The 17,525-nt window shown below is 37.6% G+C and overlaps 1 protein-coding gene across 19 annotated transcripts in view; it reads left to right on the top strand.

The window, feature by feature from the left end:
- The window catches only part of LOC105382695 (protein NDRG3), a 100,657-nt gene that overhangs the window by 34,610 nt on the left and 48,522 nt on the right, over positions 1–17,525 (top strand). For all 19 annotated transcript variants that reach the window (XM_048633012.1, XM_048633005.1, XM_048633003.1 and 16 more), the window contains one exon: positions 3,556–3,752. In XM_048633012.1, the coding sequence (XP_048488969.1) occupies positions 3,556–3,752 (197 nt within the window). The remainder of the gene's footprint in view (positions 1–3,555; positions 3,753–17,525) is intronic.

Here is a 17,525-nt window from a genome sequence, read left to right as displayed (position 1 = left end):
TGTAATGTAAAGCATATATCTAAAAATACGTGATGATTTATTATAATCCAGAAACATAAATTTGGCCAGTTTGGTAGTTCACGACAAGGCAGAAGTCTGTAATGTGTGTACTTGCTTATGAAGATTCTACGTAAGAGATTAATAGAAAATGAAGCAGTTAATAATTTGTTCCTGACAGCCACTCAAAGTATTGGGCCCTAATTAATTCATTATGTCGTAATTAATTAATCATGACTCTTGACATGATCCCTATTTAATAGGATTAAGGAATATAATGTGAGGAGACGGAGAGAAGAATATTACACTCACAGGCAATGAAAAAGTTCCACTCAAAACACACAAAATTTCGACTCCAAAACAACACCAATTTTTTCCAACATTTAATTCAAAATTTCAACAAAATATTACCGTTTTTTGTTGGTAGTATCCTGATGCTCGGTTATATGTACTCCAATGTTGTAATTTGGTGCTTTTCTCAGTGGAACCTTTTCATTGCCCGTGAATTAAAGTATTCTCCAAAAGACTCGTTTTAGCCGAGTCCTGAAAAAATTACGTTCTCAATTCGTCTGTAGGTTTATTTTAATTCTGCTGAAGTTACAAACAAGATAAAATTTATAAATTTATGTATTATTTTATTGCACAGGGTACAAATTATAAAATGCTTGACATGATTTCAGCAAAACGTAATCTATAACTAATAATATTACGTGAAAAGTTTCCGACCTCAACGTGAAGATTGCAGCACACATCAATTAAAGTCAGGGAATGTAATGGTGCATCTTTTGACAGCAACACTTCAAAGTTTCGGCCATTTTTGACGCGCGAGATCGACTCACTCAAGCGACTGTCAAATAAAAACCGCGCGTCAAAAATGGCCGAAACTTTGAAGTGTTGCTGTCAAAAGATGCACCATTACCAATTACATTCCCTGACTTTAATTGATGTGTGCTGCCATCTTCACGTTGAGGTCGGAAACTTTTCAGACCACCTACGTATAACCTACATACAATATATTTATACAATATTCAACATTGCCGCGACTAGCCAAACGTAGTGTGTGGGACGCCCTCCGGCTAGATGGGGAGACGACTTGCGAAAGGTGGCTGGTTATGATTGGATGCGGAAAGCTAAAGATCGCATCCAGTGGCGTGCCAAAGGCCTACGTCCAGCAGTGGACTGCTATAGGCTGATGATGATGATGAATATTCAACATACCTATAATAATTATATCCCAGAGCCCTTTTGCATTGCCTGGTAAAAAATGAGCAAAGCTGAGTAGGAACTGCCATTCCCTTTAAAGTTTTCATTCGTTCAACGCCGCGTCGCGCCGCCCCGGTGTCAACCAAGTTTAATTGGTTACTTTTTAGGGTTCCGTACTCAAAAGGTGCTAATGGGACCCAATCACTAAACCTCCACTAAGCGCAGTCCGCTTTCTTATGTGAGAAAAGCAAGCTGTTACTCATATTCATAAACTATAATAATAAAATATTCTTCGGAAACGGGCACAGTAAAGATAAATTTGTGTTCTTTTAATGTAGACACCACATCTTACCAGGCATTTTTACCGCATTACTTGAAGTATTAAATGTTCAACTGTCGTACGGGACACCTCTTTTCCAAGATGAAGTCGCACTTGACCAGTTTTCCTCATATAATGACGTTGGAAGTGACTTTTTAGCCTTTAAACCGAGCCACAAATTAAGTTTCCGTTGCAATGAAATAACTTTTTAATTGCTAACTCTATATTTTTATTTACAAACTGCGTGCGGACAGCCGACGACATTTTTTTCAAAATTAAAGTTTACAATTATTTTAACCATATCCAAAACCTACACGTATATAGCCCCGCACGATTTCAATATCACAGTCACACCTAAGGAAGTCATGCTAAGCACAACGTGAGTGTGGAATACAGTGCCGTGATTGGCTGAATCGCCGTTGAGTACGACTCAGGTTTATCCTTAGGTACATTTACCCAAGTGAGAAACTGGGCATACGTATATTTACCCCACTCAGCCAGGGTTGAGTGTTGAGTGGAGAGGGTTAACACGGGAATCTGCTTGTGACAATTTGAAGGGTTCATCTAGCTATTCAACTAACGAACGAACGAGAGTTATCATGCGTTCGGTACGTTTAGTGCCAATTTCTCAATAGTCGGTTAGAGCATAACCAGTTATAAGTGGTTGACTTTTGACACATCTGTCAAGAATTTTATATGGAAATGACGTATAATTGACTAACCATCCCTGGTCGGTTAGATAACCGCCTATGGAAAAATTGGCACTTAATGTAACGAGATAGAGTCGTGGTAAACGCAGCATGGCTCTGAAACTTAGTTCTTCGTTAGCTAGAGTGATCTACCAGGAACCCTATGAGTAAGACTAAGGGCCAGTTTTTTGATCCGTAGTCAACTTTAACCATTAGTCAAGTCACTTGTCAAGCGTGACAGCTGCATACGAATTTTGTTGGTCTTTAACTAATAGTTGCCATTTTTGACCAATGGTTGAGTTAACTAGGGATCAAAAAACTAGCCCTAAGGGTGGGTTGCACCATTTAACTTTAACTATTACAAACGTCAAATCTCTTGGCGAGGCAGATCAATCTTCAAGAGATTTGACGTCTGTAATAGTAAAAGTTTAATGATGCAACCCACCCTAAGGGGTCATTCTGGTATTGGTTAAGTATAGTACGTTTAAAAATTTGCAACAATTATTGCACATTTTGTCACTTCCGTATATGAAATAGATTTTGATTCACAAATATCCGTAAGTAGTGAAGTAGGTAGTACGGAAATGGTTCAGAATGATCCCCTTTTCGGCTAACTATACAAATACAACCTATATACGTAAAAACTACCTTTTTTATTGATTAAATAGATTTTCTTCGAGACACTAAATTAGAGGTATCACCTCCAGACGTCTATCTGAAATGTCAGCTTTGAACTCTGAATATTACATATAATTACCAATATTTATGAACTCAAATACATACTTGAGACTATTGGCACTTAGGTAACACAAACAAATCAATTATATTTTATTGATACAAACGTGTTTAGAATAAAATAAAAATATTTTTTTTTCAAAAGAAAGCTCTTATTATAAGTTTTGATCGACGTTATTTTGATATAAACAAAACAAACATAAACAAACTACCATTTCAGACATTTTCATTTCCTAAACGTGAAAAAAATAACACGATATAAATCCTTTTCCATAGAAACTTTGTTGGTCACGTGACTTAATTACTGTGAAGAACTCTATTTTTCGCCTTCCAAAACACTTTGAACAATTTTTTTTCAAAATGACCCTCTGAGGCACCCCCTTTCGGCTTAGTATACCCTTTTGTCAACCCCCTGTAAAGTGACGTTTAGCGCCAGCAGGCTCACCCAAAACGTCACAATAATTTCTCCCCACAACTGCCCATTTTACTCTTTCTCCACTAACCAGCCAGTCTTACCAGCACGGTGACCTCGAACAACTCCTCAGAATAATAAATGCCCGCGAAACTGCTACCTTATTTTTTCTTCCTCCACTAACCAGCCAGTCTTTCCAGCACGGTGACCTCGGACAGCATGGACGACATCGAGCTGAAGAACATCCAGCTTCAGTTCCCGTCCAGCCGGCGGCTGAGCGGCGACGGCGCGTGCGCGGAGATCCGCGTGCGTACCGACCGCGGGGATATCATGGTGGCGGTTCATGGTGACAGGAACAAGCCGGCCATTGTCACCTACCACGATTTGGGGCTTAACTGTGAGTTGCTCTTTTGTTTTTATTCTAGAGGTACATTATTTTCGATACAGATATACGGCTAGCAGATTGCTGATATCGTGATAATAATCGGACCGACTTAGTATACAGGATATTGCAAAAAGGGTATACTAAGCCAAAACCTACCTGTGCAGCATGTTATATCTAAGCCCGAAAATAAAATCAGAATGTCAAAATTCATTACGCTTAGTATACTACCCTTTTTGCAACAACCTGTATAATCGGATTTAGTTCCTATCGTCGATAACATATTCAATGCAACCAATCACGTACCTACAAAGAGTGATGCAGTCACGATCAAAGCAATATCAGCCTCACCTACAATAAGGAAGTGACCACTTTACAACTGCAAGTAAAGCGGAAGTTAACCGTGTTTTATTGAGACACAGGTTCTGGGACACAGATTTTATCACCGGGCTATATTGCCCATCTATTAGGGCTGCACAATGAATGACTCAGAGGGTATTTTGGGATTTGGTATGAGAAAAAAACGAATATCTATTTTGTATGACGGGCAGATTTGCCATATGAATTATAGTCTCCGCTGCTTGATGACAAATCTATCAAATATATTTATTTTTTTATAATATAAATCATTTAATTAAACTGTAAATATCTATGTACACAATACAATCTAAATAACTTATTCTAAACTTTAGAAAAACTTATGACTATAGGTACCTAGCCTAACTATAAAAAAAATAACTATGTGTCTTCGCTCCGGAACGCATCCGACGCAAAGGTCCCTAAGGCGCTGGCAGCGTTGCCTCGCTGTACAGCCAGAGAGATCCTCTGCATCAGAAACGCTCCAGAGCGGATGTCTAGCCCGCAGTCCCTCATGCGACGGCCTAGGCTTTTGATGAAAATTTTGCCGTCATGACCCCAGATTCCCGTAGTCTCCAGAGCCAATATTAAGTTACATATTTGTATACCTTACGATAGTATACCTATTACATACACATGATACACGCACTACTACACTACTTTTGAGCGCAATGTGATCTCGTAACTGAAACCTTCTATAGATGCTTGGTAGAAAAAAACGAATCTTCCAAAAAGCACCTCAACACTCTTTTATCAACCTTACGTTTCATAAAACGAATCTTGTTAATATTTTCTGACAACATATCCTGTAGATGCCGTCCTCCGTTGCGCGAGCATACGAATAAACATGCATTATTGCATTTCCATACATCGCGTCTTGATAGCCCGTTTAAAGACGGCAACGGAGTTATCGGGGCAATACGTTTACTATTTCGAATATAAACCGTCATGGCAGCTAGCAGAGCGAACGCACAGGGTCGGAAATAATGTCTACTGTCGTTAACAGGCTCAATAAGCTGGTACCGACAGCAAAACAGGCCAGACGATAGAAACGATAAGGGATGAGCACTGTGTGGCGTGAAGTTCTGATGCTGTTTGGACACCTATCGCCAGTTGTAGAAATGCTCGACTGTTGGATGAAGTTAGTTTTGTTTCTTGTGATTTTGTCACATATTTTTTAAGATATGACAACAAACAATGGAACGTGGTCTAAAAACCCTCATTTAGTGAATAGTGAAATATAGCAAACTGAATAGCGGGCGTAACCTTTCACGTTGACTTATAAGTGCTAGTGCAATCCGCTCATTATAAAGTACCTACGGTTTTGCCAGTAAATTCATAGTAGACGAGCTGTTCCCGCGCTTCGCTTCGCCTTAAAAAGTTTCTCGTGGGAATTCCGGGATAAAAAGTAGCCTATTTTATTTCTCAGGGTCTATAACATATGCATACCAAACATTCGAATCCTTTCAGTAGTTTTGGCGTGGAAGATTAACAGACAGACAGACAGTTAGACACAGTTACTTTCACATTTATAATATCACCTAGTTAGGATAAAGTATTCAGTCGGTGCTTATTCCTGATAAAGGCAGTTTTTTGCCAACAGTTTTTTGCCAACAGTACCTAACAAGGACCCACCTACTCGGTAATATCGGGAATGTTGAAATGGCTTCCGTGCACTCGTCATAAAGTTCACGTTTTTAATAACACAATAAGTTTCCTTTTTTATACGTATGTATGTTCTCGTATTTTACCACAAAAAGGTAGTTAAAATCAGGTCTAGGTGGTTTTGACAATAATGTATACTCGTATAAATAACTAGATTATTAAAGACTTTTAGCAATTTCAAACGAGATTACTTTTAGCTTTCCTTAACATAAGTATAGGGAAAACTTTTTTCGCTATAAACATGAACATTTCCTATTTTCTTGATAACCTAAATTGGTGTAAAAACATAGTGAAAGGAATTGGATTCTAATATTATTCTGCTAATCTTTTGAAACCCCTCGATCTAATCTATTCTTGGAATAGTTGAAAGCAAAATTCTATGTACGGGGAATTTAGTATTTTAAAAGCTGTTTAAAATCCTTTTGTCTCTTAAACTGAGGAAATCTTCATTTTAAGGGGAGATTACTTTCTTTTGAGGTTTTGGTTTTATATTCAGTTACGTTCGTCCGCCCTTGCTGTGGTCTAGAGATTGGATTTGGTTTCAGTACTTTGTGAATGTGAAAATATCATGCTATTCATTTAAATTAGGTATGTAACTACATACTAAAGGCAGGGCTTGACCACCTACATTAAGAATTATAACTATTTACGCCAGACGACGTGAATTAATAACATTTCACCCCTTGCTTACATGGTCTTTAGGCAAACTGGTTTTTAGCTTCAAGTATTTGATTCACATTCGTGTACTAAAAAATATCATAAAAGGAATCGGAGACGCCGAGATGATCGAAATAGTTCAATAAATGTATCAAGTGACGGTTAAACTGCTACTTTTCTTCAACTCTCCTCTAAAAAATACAATATCGGTCATAGAGCATAGGGGTAGGTACTTTTTCACCAGAGATGTGATATACGTTGCTATTGTTCCGTTTGATATTTACAATCACATTCGTTGGCACATCTCTAATGGAAATGCACCCTAAAAATAACGCATTTCCCTATGTATATTTTTTTATCCGTTTCTGATTGGTGCTTTTCGGGAGCTGCACAATTGCACATATTTGAGCACAGAATAGAATACCGTTGTATTTACCTTTTGGAGGCTTCACAATTCAAATCGAGCACGCGTTCATATCAGTGTCGGAATAAATACACGGAAACCACGCACGAATGCAATATTTATACATGATGTTGCAAAAGTTGTATAATAAGCAGAGAAGAGGTCGCTCAGTGGTTCATCCTGCACAACTTTTGTTCTACGACTAGGGTTTCGGTTAGTTAGGAAAATATTATTTATCTGTAAATTTTATGTCCTCAGTTGGCCCAGCCCATAAGCGTTTTAATGTAGGTAACAAAAGTTTTGATTGATCCGTCTAAATAAATCTTTTATTTACATGAATGAATTCGTACGTGTTATTAATAATAACACGTACGAATTCATTCATATATAATAACTTATTATGTAATTTAATTTTATTACGTTTTTAAATATTTTTCCGACTTATGCATATTATGAATAATTAAAAAAGGTTCGGTTGCCATAAATCCCAATCCTAACTAATATTATAAATGCGAAAGTAGCTAATGTCTGTCTGTCTGTTACTCTTTCACGCCAAAACTACTGAACGGATTTGAATGAAATTTGGTATACATACGGTATAGATCCTAGGAAAGAACATAGGCTACTTTTTTATCCCGGAATTCCCACGGGAAAACTTTTTAAGGCGAAGTGAAGCGCGCGGGAACGCCTAGTATTAAATAAGCTAAGGTAAGAATGGCGCACGTATTGTAATTAAAAAAATGTAGGTATATTGGTATTTATGAATAGTGTTATTTTACGTATCATCAAGGGTTGTCAACAAAACCGATATCAAAACGCGCATCCAGCCGTCTCGCGTCATGTCACGGATGAACAATTATTGATGAATGTCCATTCGTCACATTCGTCCACCATATTTTGAGCGGAAACTGGGGGCTCACTCTACAGGGTGTTGAAAAAAGGGTATACTAAGCCGAAACCTACATGTGCAGCATGGTATATCCAACCCCGAAAATGAAATCAGAATTTAAAAATTAGCGAAAAAAAATACTCATTCTCCATAGTAAAAAGTCACCTGACTTGAGTTTCTATGGAAAATGATTTTTCATGCTACACATGCTGGTTTCGGCTTAGTTGACCCTTTTTGCAACACCCTGTATATGTCTATATGACTAAAAACAAAGTTTTAGAGCGCTGCTGTGCGAGCCACGCCTCACTCATTTTATTAAACGTGCCGATTACGACAGCTCTCGTTCGTTTGTTTATCGTCTGTATAGAGTAACCCCCCCTGTGACTCGTCATTACACTTTTCATAGTTCACGTCACATGATTAACGGAATGTGAATGTTATGTGAATGTAACTGAGTTTTCAATACGCGTTAAAACGATTGTTTTACTGAATTATTTGTTTTACATTTATTGGTTTTCAGTAAATGCAGGGTATAATTGTCAGGCTCCCGAACATTCCGCAGTAGATATCGAAGTTAAACTTAGGACTCTTTTAAGTAATTTAATGTATTAGGTTTTAAGTGGTATAGGTAGGTACTAATTACAAAAAAATATGTATTTGATTGTTATTTCTATCGACGACGTTAACCTTTAGATAGGAAATTTGTACTTATTATATTTAAGTCAAAAGTTAGAACTGTTATCTTATATTTTCGCAAGTTTAAACCTAGCCTGTCCTAAAACTATCGCTTTATTATTAAATAAGTCTATCTTTCACAGCATATCGTATTAATAATATACAGGCAGTCCATCTTCCCTGGCTGACATGATGTATTGTATCGTTGAAAGTCTCTCGATATAACATTTTGTTATCGGCGCGAGTCGGGCGTCCTTCGGTGTAGTCAATTATTGACACTAGATTTACGGTGTCGATTGAAGCGCAGCCTGGCAAGCACCATGTTGTAAAATAAAATTAATGTTAAGTCAGCATCATAAGATAATATATATTTCGATAATTATTAAGTGACTATTTAGTTTTTAGTTCTTTCATCTTACATACCTTTTCCTTTTTTTTTGTACATTTTTGTACCAGTTTTCCTGCACCCCCTGTAGGTTGGCTGGTAGAAAATGCTCTTAGCATTATGTACATTTTTTTTGTATTTGTGCAATAAATAATTAAATAATAATAATAAGAGTGTTACGACGCTAACTTTGCAAAAAAACAAGCTACAAAGTTTATTCAATTAAATACAATCTTAAAATAACATTTCAAATATGCATATCATCCACGACAAGCTTTGTTAAAAACTATATGCATAACTACATTTTTAACAAAAACAAACATTATTTTAGTCAAAAAATACCACCCTGAAGTATATCCGACCCAAAGGTACCAATGACACTGGCATCATTACCTCGCTGACAGGGATAGCCCCTTCATCAGGTCTGCCCCGGAACGAGATCTCAGACCACGACTCCTCAAGCGTCTGCCAATTTACCTTAAAAATAGCCTCCCCTCTTCTTCCCAAACCCCCATCCTCTCCTCAGCCAATGGCACAAGTGCCTACCAAAACAGTTTTCTAGGCTATTTGAGAATAAATGAGTGCATCATTTTCTCATTTAAGTTTTCTTTAAGCATTTAAGCTAGAGCATTCTCTTTTTATCATGTAATTTTATCTTTAAGAAACATTTTGTAGGAAACCCTAAACTTTCACGCGGCAAAATGCGATACTTTGTATTACGAAACACGCTCTCTTCTCCGAGACGAACGGTTATCGTATGTTTTCTTGTGTATATTTCGATTATTTTAAAGGTGCGATCGGATTCGTGTTGACAAAAATATTGTTGGTATAGTTTGTTTCTACCAATATAAATTTCAATTCAATATTGTGTGCCATTTCATACGTAAACGTATTTTCATAAATGTATTGAGAAACGGCGTCGGCAATAACGTATGACGTATCTACGAACAGTGGGGTTACCGCCACCGAACATTAGCACTTATAAATCCCGTCGCTCGCTTGTATGGAACTGACAGATGTTAGACAGGCGACCGATGCTGCTCATGGATCGTTAATCGCTAATGTGTCGGTGGTGTTACGGTAGCGATACGTTTTTACACAGATATAAATCTTATACAGACATCGTGTAGCAGACTCTTACACTAAAGGCAGCCAGCGTTGTCCGTTTCGCCGTCCACGATAATAATAACTTTCAGAACTTGAAGATCGCATTGAATTCTAATAACGAAGTGAACTGACGCAACTTTTCCGTTTTTAATCCGAGCCGGATAATAACTTTATAAGTACTAGCTGCAGGTAAGTTAGTTCGCTGCTCAGCCAACAAGTTTGAGTCATTTGCATATTGTTTAGCTTGTGGGAGCCTGTAGTTTTCAGTTTTCAGAGGAGTAGTGTCAACGAAAAAGTTGGATACGGGGATTCCGCGGCTGGGGCTAATGACCGCGACTGTATTGAACTTTCATACAACGGCTCACTTTAGTGACATTAATTAGGCTTACGCTGAGTTGCAGAAAGGAACTTTAAGCTAATGTTGACCATAAATATATTGCTGCCTTGCTTTGTCAGTATGTGGTCAGAAAGAGACAGACATGGGTTTAATGCCGACGTTAACTTAAAGTCCCTTTCTGCTTAATAAATATGTAAATAAAAATAAATAAAAACAGAGTTGAATGAAAAGTTTGAGCTTTCCTGTAGCAACATTATGAACATCTGAGTGGAATGCTATGTACAGAACTTGTCAAAGGAAATAGTTTTCAAACGGCATACCTCTAGTTACAAATCCATCTATTATGTAGGTACAATTCCCGTATACCTATGTATTGGATTGTACTTAGGTTTATGAATAGAAAAATATTATCTACATTAGCTATCCAAACTCTACGTCACATAATTTAGGACTATTACATAGCGGAATATCCGTCAGATATTGCTAAATTGTTTAAAAAGTTGGATCTATTTGGGGTCGGCATTTTATTAGTGGAACTTTTTCATTGCTCCCAGGTGTATGTATTACCACCAATCCTAAAATGTCAAAAGTAATAACACGTCACAGCATCTAACGGGTAACAATTTACCAGTTTCGCAGCTCCCCAATAAATCAATCCGCCGACTAAATTGATCTGATTGATTGATCCATCACGTGGTCGTTAATTGAAAATCGGATTCGTGGTGATCTGTCACCGGCTGTTGGATCAAATCGGCGGAGATGTTGCCTGACCAGTCCACTCTCATGTCCCATATCGATCATATTATCGGCCAACATACGCAAAGTACGTAACTAGTTTACGGTGCCACCGAACTGTCCTGAAAATAGGTTACGAAAATGTGGCTGGGTACTGTTACTGTGTGATTTTTAGAAGTTTATGTGAAATTGAAATTCATGGTAGCGATGCCGCTCTGAAGTTAATTATGCAGTTTAATAGGTATCATCATCATTATTAGTTTTAAACTCTAAACAAACTTTCCTTGTTAGATTTTCCACACTGTGTCCAACTACCCGGGCGGCCGAGACTGATAATAAAGCCACATTTAAATAACATTTCTCTAACAGACGTTAAACATTACAACTACAAAGTTCCTTGTCAACTTTTCTTTTACACTTCAATTCATTCATAACTCCGGCTAAATGCCATTTGAAATTCATTTCAATTGAATTTATTACTTCCTACCACTTAGAAACTTCCTTCAAACTTTAGCCCCGCCCTTGAAACAAATGACTGTAGAGCAATGATAAAAAGAAAATTTGTCCCGCTCGGTGCCTCTCATTCCTTGTACAAATCTCGTGAAAACAAACTCTAATTTGAGTCAAATAATGGCTGTCGTATGATCTGAAAGAGAAATCTAGTTTACTTTGACATTCCCTATTCTCCGCGCCTTCGGAGCATTTAAATTGTATTAGCCGGAGCCACGGCCTCAAAGCGTCTCGAGGATCACTCTTGCTTACGAAAAACTAAGTTTTCGGGCGGTGCCGCGCAAACCACGACTGTGTCTATATGTATTAAACATACGAATTGCTTGACAGCTTTCATTCCTTGGTATTTGTCAAGCTTAAGTAACCCTCCTGTGTCTCTGAAACGTTGGGCGGGACGTTACGTTTCAAAATCTTCAATATTTCATTTTAGTACAAAAAATATGATTTAAGGATTACCTAATCTTTGAATAGCCACTCTGACATACAGTTATACAGATATATGTCGAAGTAACGTTTTATAACAGTTGGTCGAAATTAAGTTTTTGACCCATTTCTTCTTTAGGATATGCATAGTATAATATGTAGGACCTATGTAGGTCAGTAGGTAGCACTAAGTAAATATGAACTTACTGCACTAATATACGCGCCTCGTCCTGTCTCATTAGTGCAGTATACGCCGCCAACTTGGCTTCATTTTTTTAAAAGCGTTTAAAACGTGAATGCCTGTGATATAAGACATGCTTTGTTTTGAATACTTGGAAAAGTTATCTTTAATTACATCATTTACTACTACTACAACTAAGATTACTTAAATATTGATAATTTTGTTATTTTCGGACATGTATTTGAGGAGGTTCAAAAAATTCGAATTTCAATTTTATAACAACAGATTCTCAACAGCGTAATATCTGGAATATGGAAAGAATTGCACTATTATGTTCTCTTTCCTTTCAACAAACATGCTACCTGATACCTGAGTGATCGAACAAAAGCCTGTAGGATCATGTCGGTACATAGTACGTTGCAAAATGAAATGTGTTCCTCGCCTTTACGTTCACAGCGTCCGTCCAACGTTTTGCTTTTGACGTCCAACGCTGCGAGATGAAATCTCAAACGAAGACAGCGTTTTGAAATTAAGAATTTCGAAGGATCTGAAGTATGGGCTGGAGTGAATAGTCTTTTTCCCTTTGAGCTGGTGTTTCCGAATGCTTTGCATGGCCATGTTATGAGGTAGTGTACGTGGAATAAATCTTGAATAACGCAGAAGACGCATGAAGTAAACATTATTACAGTAAGTGCGGGAAGGTTATTATTCTGAGTAACAGTGTCGTAGCTATATGTATAGTAGGTAAGGTTAGACACGCAAGACTACATTGCGTCAAAATTTTGAATTTTATCCTCTACGTGACCTAGCGTTAATTGAACTCGTATGACGCAAATATATAGGAGCTAGCTGGCTTAGGTAATTTACACTATTTGGTTATGGATAGGACATTCAAATATAGGGTTAAAATTCGAAAATAAAAAATCATGACTACTTCTACATATTTCAACTTTGCTGAGTGCTTTTGCATACGCATACGTTAATCGAGGGCTGTCCGTATCGCAAGTGATTTTGCCTCTGCTTAATTTAATTTCTTCGTATTTTTCGTTTTCGAAATTGGCCGTCGGAAAAAAGTTTAATTAAAATGCTTTGTGGTACAATGCAGTGCAGCGTTGTGATTGGCAGAATCGTGTTTGAGTAGAATTTGAGTTCACGCTCAGGTAGATTCGCTCAAGCGAGAAACTCAACCTAAAAGATTTTAAATATGCGGCCAGTCTCAAACGGATCTGAAAGAGGCATGAACGTGGACAATAGGACGGGTATTGCAGTTTTTCAGTTCAGCGTTTCACAATAGGCGCATTACTGGGGTTTTTTAAACACTCGTTCTTTTGGTTTTGTCGGCGCCCATTCGGGTCTGGGGTTTGTTTGATGTCTGAGGGTTCGTTGTACTGTGCGGTGGTGTGTACTGTGCGGTCTGATGAATTTTGTCCTGTGTGTGTTTTACCATCTTTGACCCTTTAAATTAGAGTTCCTTTTTGACCTGTCGTAATCAACAAAATTGGAATTGGGCGTTTTCTGTGGAGGATGTTTAGTTGATGACATAGAGTGTCATAGAGCAACGCGGACTCGGGTGTAGATGGGTGTAGATGATGTTGATTGACAGCTGGTGCAGAAGGATCCTCGTCGAACTAACAAGAATAGTCCCGCAATCGATACACTTATTTACAACGAGATTGATCCGTGGTTAGTGTAGCGCTCCGAAACTTAAGATAAATAAAAATTCAACTTACTACGACTGTAGCCTGTTGTATTAAGTGAGCTGCTTGAGTTACTTCAAAGCGCGTTGGCGATAGTCTAGTTAAATTGGTATATAGGCTCTTATATTAAAATTTAATCGTTGTTGTAATTATTGCTAATAAAGAAAACGATTTCTGTAACGACCTGACTGTTATCGAAACGTAGTTTATAGGTTTTAAAACAATTATGGCTTGTTTGTTTATTGCGGACTTACAAAAAGTGTTCCTATCAGGTACAAGAGGTACGCTACACAGTCCGGAAAAACCGCACGGCCTGTCAAACGAGTGTTTTCGCTATGGAAGTAATAAGTACGTTGTACGTAAGTACTTATTGCTTCCATGCTTTTCGCTGATAACGCCATAGTAGTGACATATATTTCGAAATATTTAGTTCAAATAAAGGTAAGCGCCCATCTTTCGGCATCGTAAGCCACGCACGCATCGCATTCAGTATTCTTGGTATAGAAATAAACACAAGTGAGTCCACTTTATCGGCATTTCCAACGCCCCCTTTCTCCATACATGTATTCCAATCCGTTTGATGCGAAACTTACCATACCGATAAATGGACGCTTACCTTAAGATAAAATGAATTATTACCGCCATTTTAGATTTTTACTTTGTTAGCACGGCTTATAAGTACTTATTGGCCAAGGTTGCTTGCTATATGTAGGAAAATTGCTTCGTATTCCCTTGGCGAAATTATATAATACCGCGCAAATGCCGTGGTGGCCTTTCGGATAACAATACGGGCGAAATGCCCCATTATTAGATATCAGAATTATTCAGAGAACCTTACAGGTAGCAAAATACAGTGAATTTAGGCCGGCCCTTAGCTAAAACTGAAACAGAACTGTGGGTGACATTAGCTCGGTTATGATTTATAAACTAGACAGCTGTAGAGACCCAGCAGTAGTAGAAAGCTTTAAATGTGACTTTAAAATAATGTTGACACTAAATCCATAGCTGATTATATCTTTGATATTATCATCATCATCATCATCTTCAACCAATAATAACCCACTGCTGGACATGGGCCTCTCCCAAGGAGTGCCACAATTCTCGGTCCTCGGCCGTCATCATCCAGCCACTACCGGCTACCCTAAGGTCGTCGTACCCGCGGACAGGAGGGCGTCCCACGCTGCGTTTGTCTGTTCGTGGTCTCCACGCGAGAACTCGCCTACCCTGACGGCTATCGAGCCTTCGGCAGATATGAACATCCCACTGCCACCTCAGCTTGCACATTTTGACAGCGATTTAGTTAAAATTAATTACGTTGAATTTATGATATACAGTTTTTTTTTATAAGTATATACCTACTTACAATTACATAAATAATGCAAAAACAAATATCAAAATTAATAACAAGAAGTAAAAATTGCCATAATAACTTTTTAGCCTGACGTTAGTTTAGGCTACCTTTTATTATAAAACATGGAAAGGTTTACTTTGTCCCCATTACGGTTTGCGTGACTGCATAATCTAAATACAGGCTTTAAATTGTATGAAAGGTCACAAAGTTTGTGGGTTGGAAGTTTAAAAACAAAAATAATACTTTTAATATACTTAAAACTTAACAGATTTTATTATTTTTATTTAGTAAATGTGGTATGTACCTACTGTTTAAGTAGTATGTAGAGATTGCTTTAAGTAATATGGTCGCCTTTTTGTACTATTTTATTTATAAGTTCTCTTTTTGTAATATTTTCTTCCATGGTGTAAAATAAAGAGTACCTATTCTATTCTATTCAAATTTATTATATGACAACACTTGTATGTACTTATACTACCGACGTACTTCGAACTAAGTAAAAATTATGTAGTTACTATTGAAGGAATAAGTCGCAATATCTACCACTTGCGTCGCTACTTTATGGCAAATGTGGTCAATAGCGATCCCACTAATTATACGAAATACCTATAGCTAAAAGTTAATTAAATTTTGTGCTAAAGACCTTCTAGTTAATACATATTAAGAGTTAGGTTAAAAAAAAATGCAATACAAACATTGTGCTTGTTATTATGTACAAAATACCTATATATCGCAGTCCCACCCATCCTAACTAATATTATAAATGCGAAAGTAACCGAGTCTGTCTGTCTGTCTGTCTGTTTTCACCCTTTCACGCCAAAACTACTGAACAGATTTGAATGAAATTTGGTATAGAGGTGGTCTAGACCCTGAGATAGAACATATTATTATTTTATCTCGGAATTCCCACGGAAAACTTTTAAGGCGAAGCGAAGCTCGCGGGAACAACTAGTAGAAGGTGGTAGAAGTAATAAAACTGTGCCTGTGAATATTATTTTATAAGAATCAGAATGCGATTGGACAGTCATTAGTCATCAACTCACACTGGAATTGTTTCTCTACGATGCCTCTAATGCCAAAATTAATACCTGACTTAGACCTAGTAACAGCCTGAACAATAGTTCGTAGAAGTAATGGAAAATGCTGTTCCATGCCATTTATCATTAAGGCAAATACAATGCTTTACCAACTATGAAGGTTAACCGTTGGTAGTGATACCGAGCAGTATTTTATTAATCGATAGTTGGAACCGTGCCGTCTAGCCGGCCCATAATAAGTGGTAATCACAGTCACTTAGAACCGTCAATACACGTGTGTGACGTGTGTTATCTTTTATCGATTACATCGAAATTATAGTTATTTCTGTATTTGATTGTACTGGGATTAACTGCCAATATATATATATATATATATATATATATATATATATATATTAAAATCATAGCTTTCATATTTCAGTAGGTATAGTTACAGAAACTGGCAGTTAATCCCAGTACAATCAAATACATATATTTTACGACTACCTACTATGCATACCGTCATGCCTGTTACAATACGCTGCGTTTTACGTCGTCTTGGCAACTGTTTCTGCTGTAAAAGGTATTCAGCAGAACTTATCGCACGACGAGAACGCATCGTGCCATCCCTCCTTCCCAATTAGGAGAACGCCTGAGTCAAGTATCTACGTCTAGCAGTGGACGATTACGGGCTGTACGTCTAGTACAGGTTTGATAGATTGTCTAAACCAGTGTTTTTCAACCTGTGGGTCGCGACCCCCCGGGGGGTCGCGAAGCTTCTGTAGGGGGGTCGCCAGGGTTCGAAAAAACGGGGTACTTTAGTGAAAAAATAAACAATAATGATAGTTAATTTTTATTTATTTGATAGATCAGCGACAGCGATCATAAGCATTTTGCTCCATCCTTGCAAGTAGGATGGATTTTTACAGCAAAATACAACTAAATCTGGCCAAAATCTATAGTTTTCCGGCCAAAATCTATAGTTCTCCAGATAATTTTTTTGTTGATACATGCAGAAGAAGAATACAATGAGCTCCAGTCATCTAGCATGCGACATCTTTCTTAATGACTTGTTGGCTCAATCATCAGGGAATTTACCCATGTTTACTGCTGAAATAATGCTAAATAATAATATTAATGCTAAATATTATTAGTTGGAACTGAGAACTAGGACAAACATAGGACGTCCACTGCTGAACATAGGCTGCACAGGCCTATGTTCAGCAGTGGACGTCCTATGGCTGAGATGATGATGATGATGATGAGAACTTGTGCAGTAAAATGGAATGATGGAATTGCCTGAAACTTAACCATAGGTTGCTCTAACAGTTTTCAAGGACTTTTCCGATTGGTAATTTTAAGGTTTCAGTTCCTATCAGTCCCCAGCGTAGCAGCGCCGC

The sequence above is a fragment of the Plutella xylostella genome, chromosome Z (assembly GCF_932276165.1).
Source record: "Plutella xylostella chromosome Z, ilPluXylo3.1, whole genome shotgun sequence".
Lineage (NCBI taxonomy): Eukaryota > Metazoa > Arthropoda > Insecta > Lepidoptera > Plutellidae > Plutella > Plutella xylostella.
The sequence above is the reverse complement of the archived record's forward strand: the minus strand, read 5'-3'. Positions and strand labels throughout refer to the sequence as shown.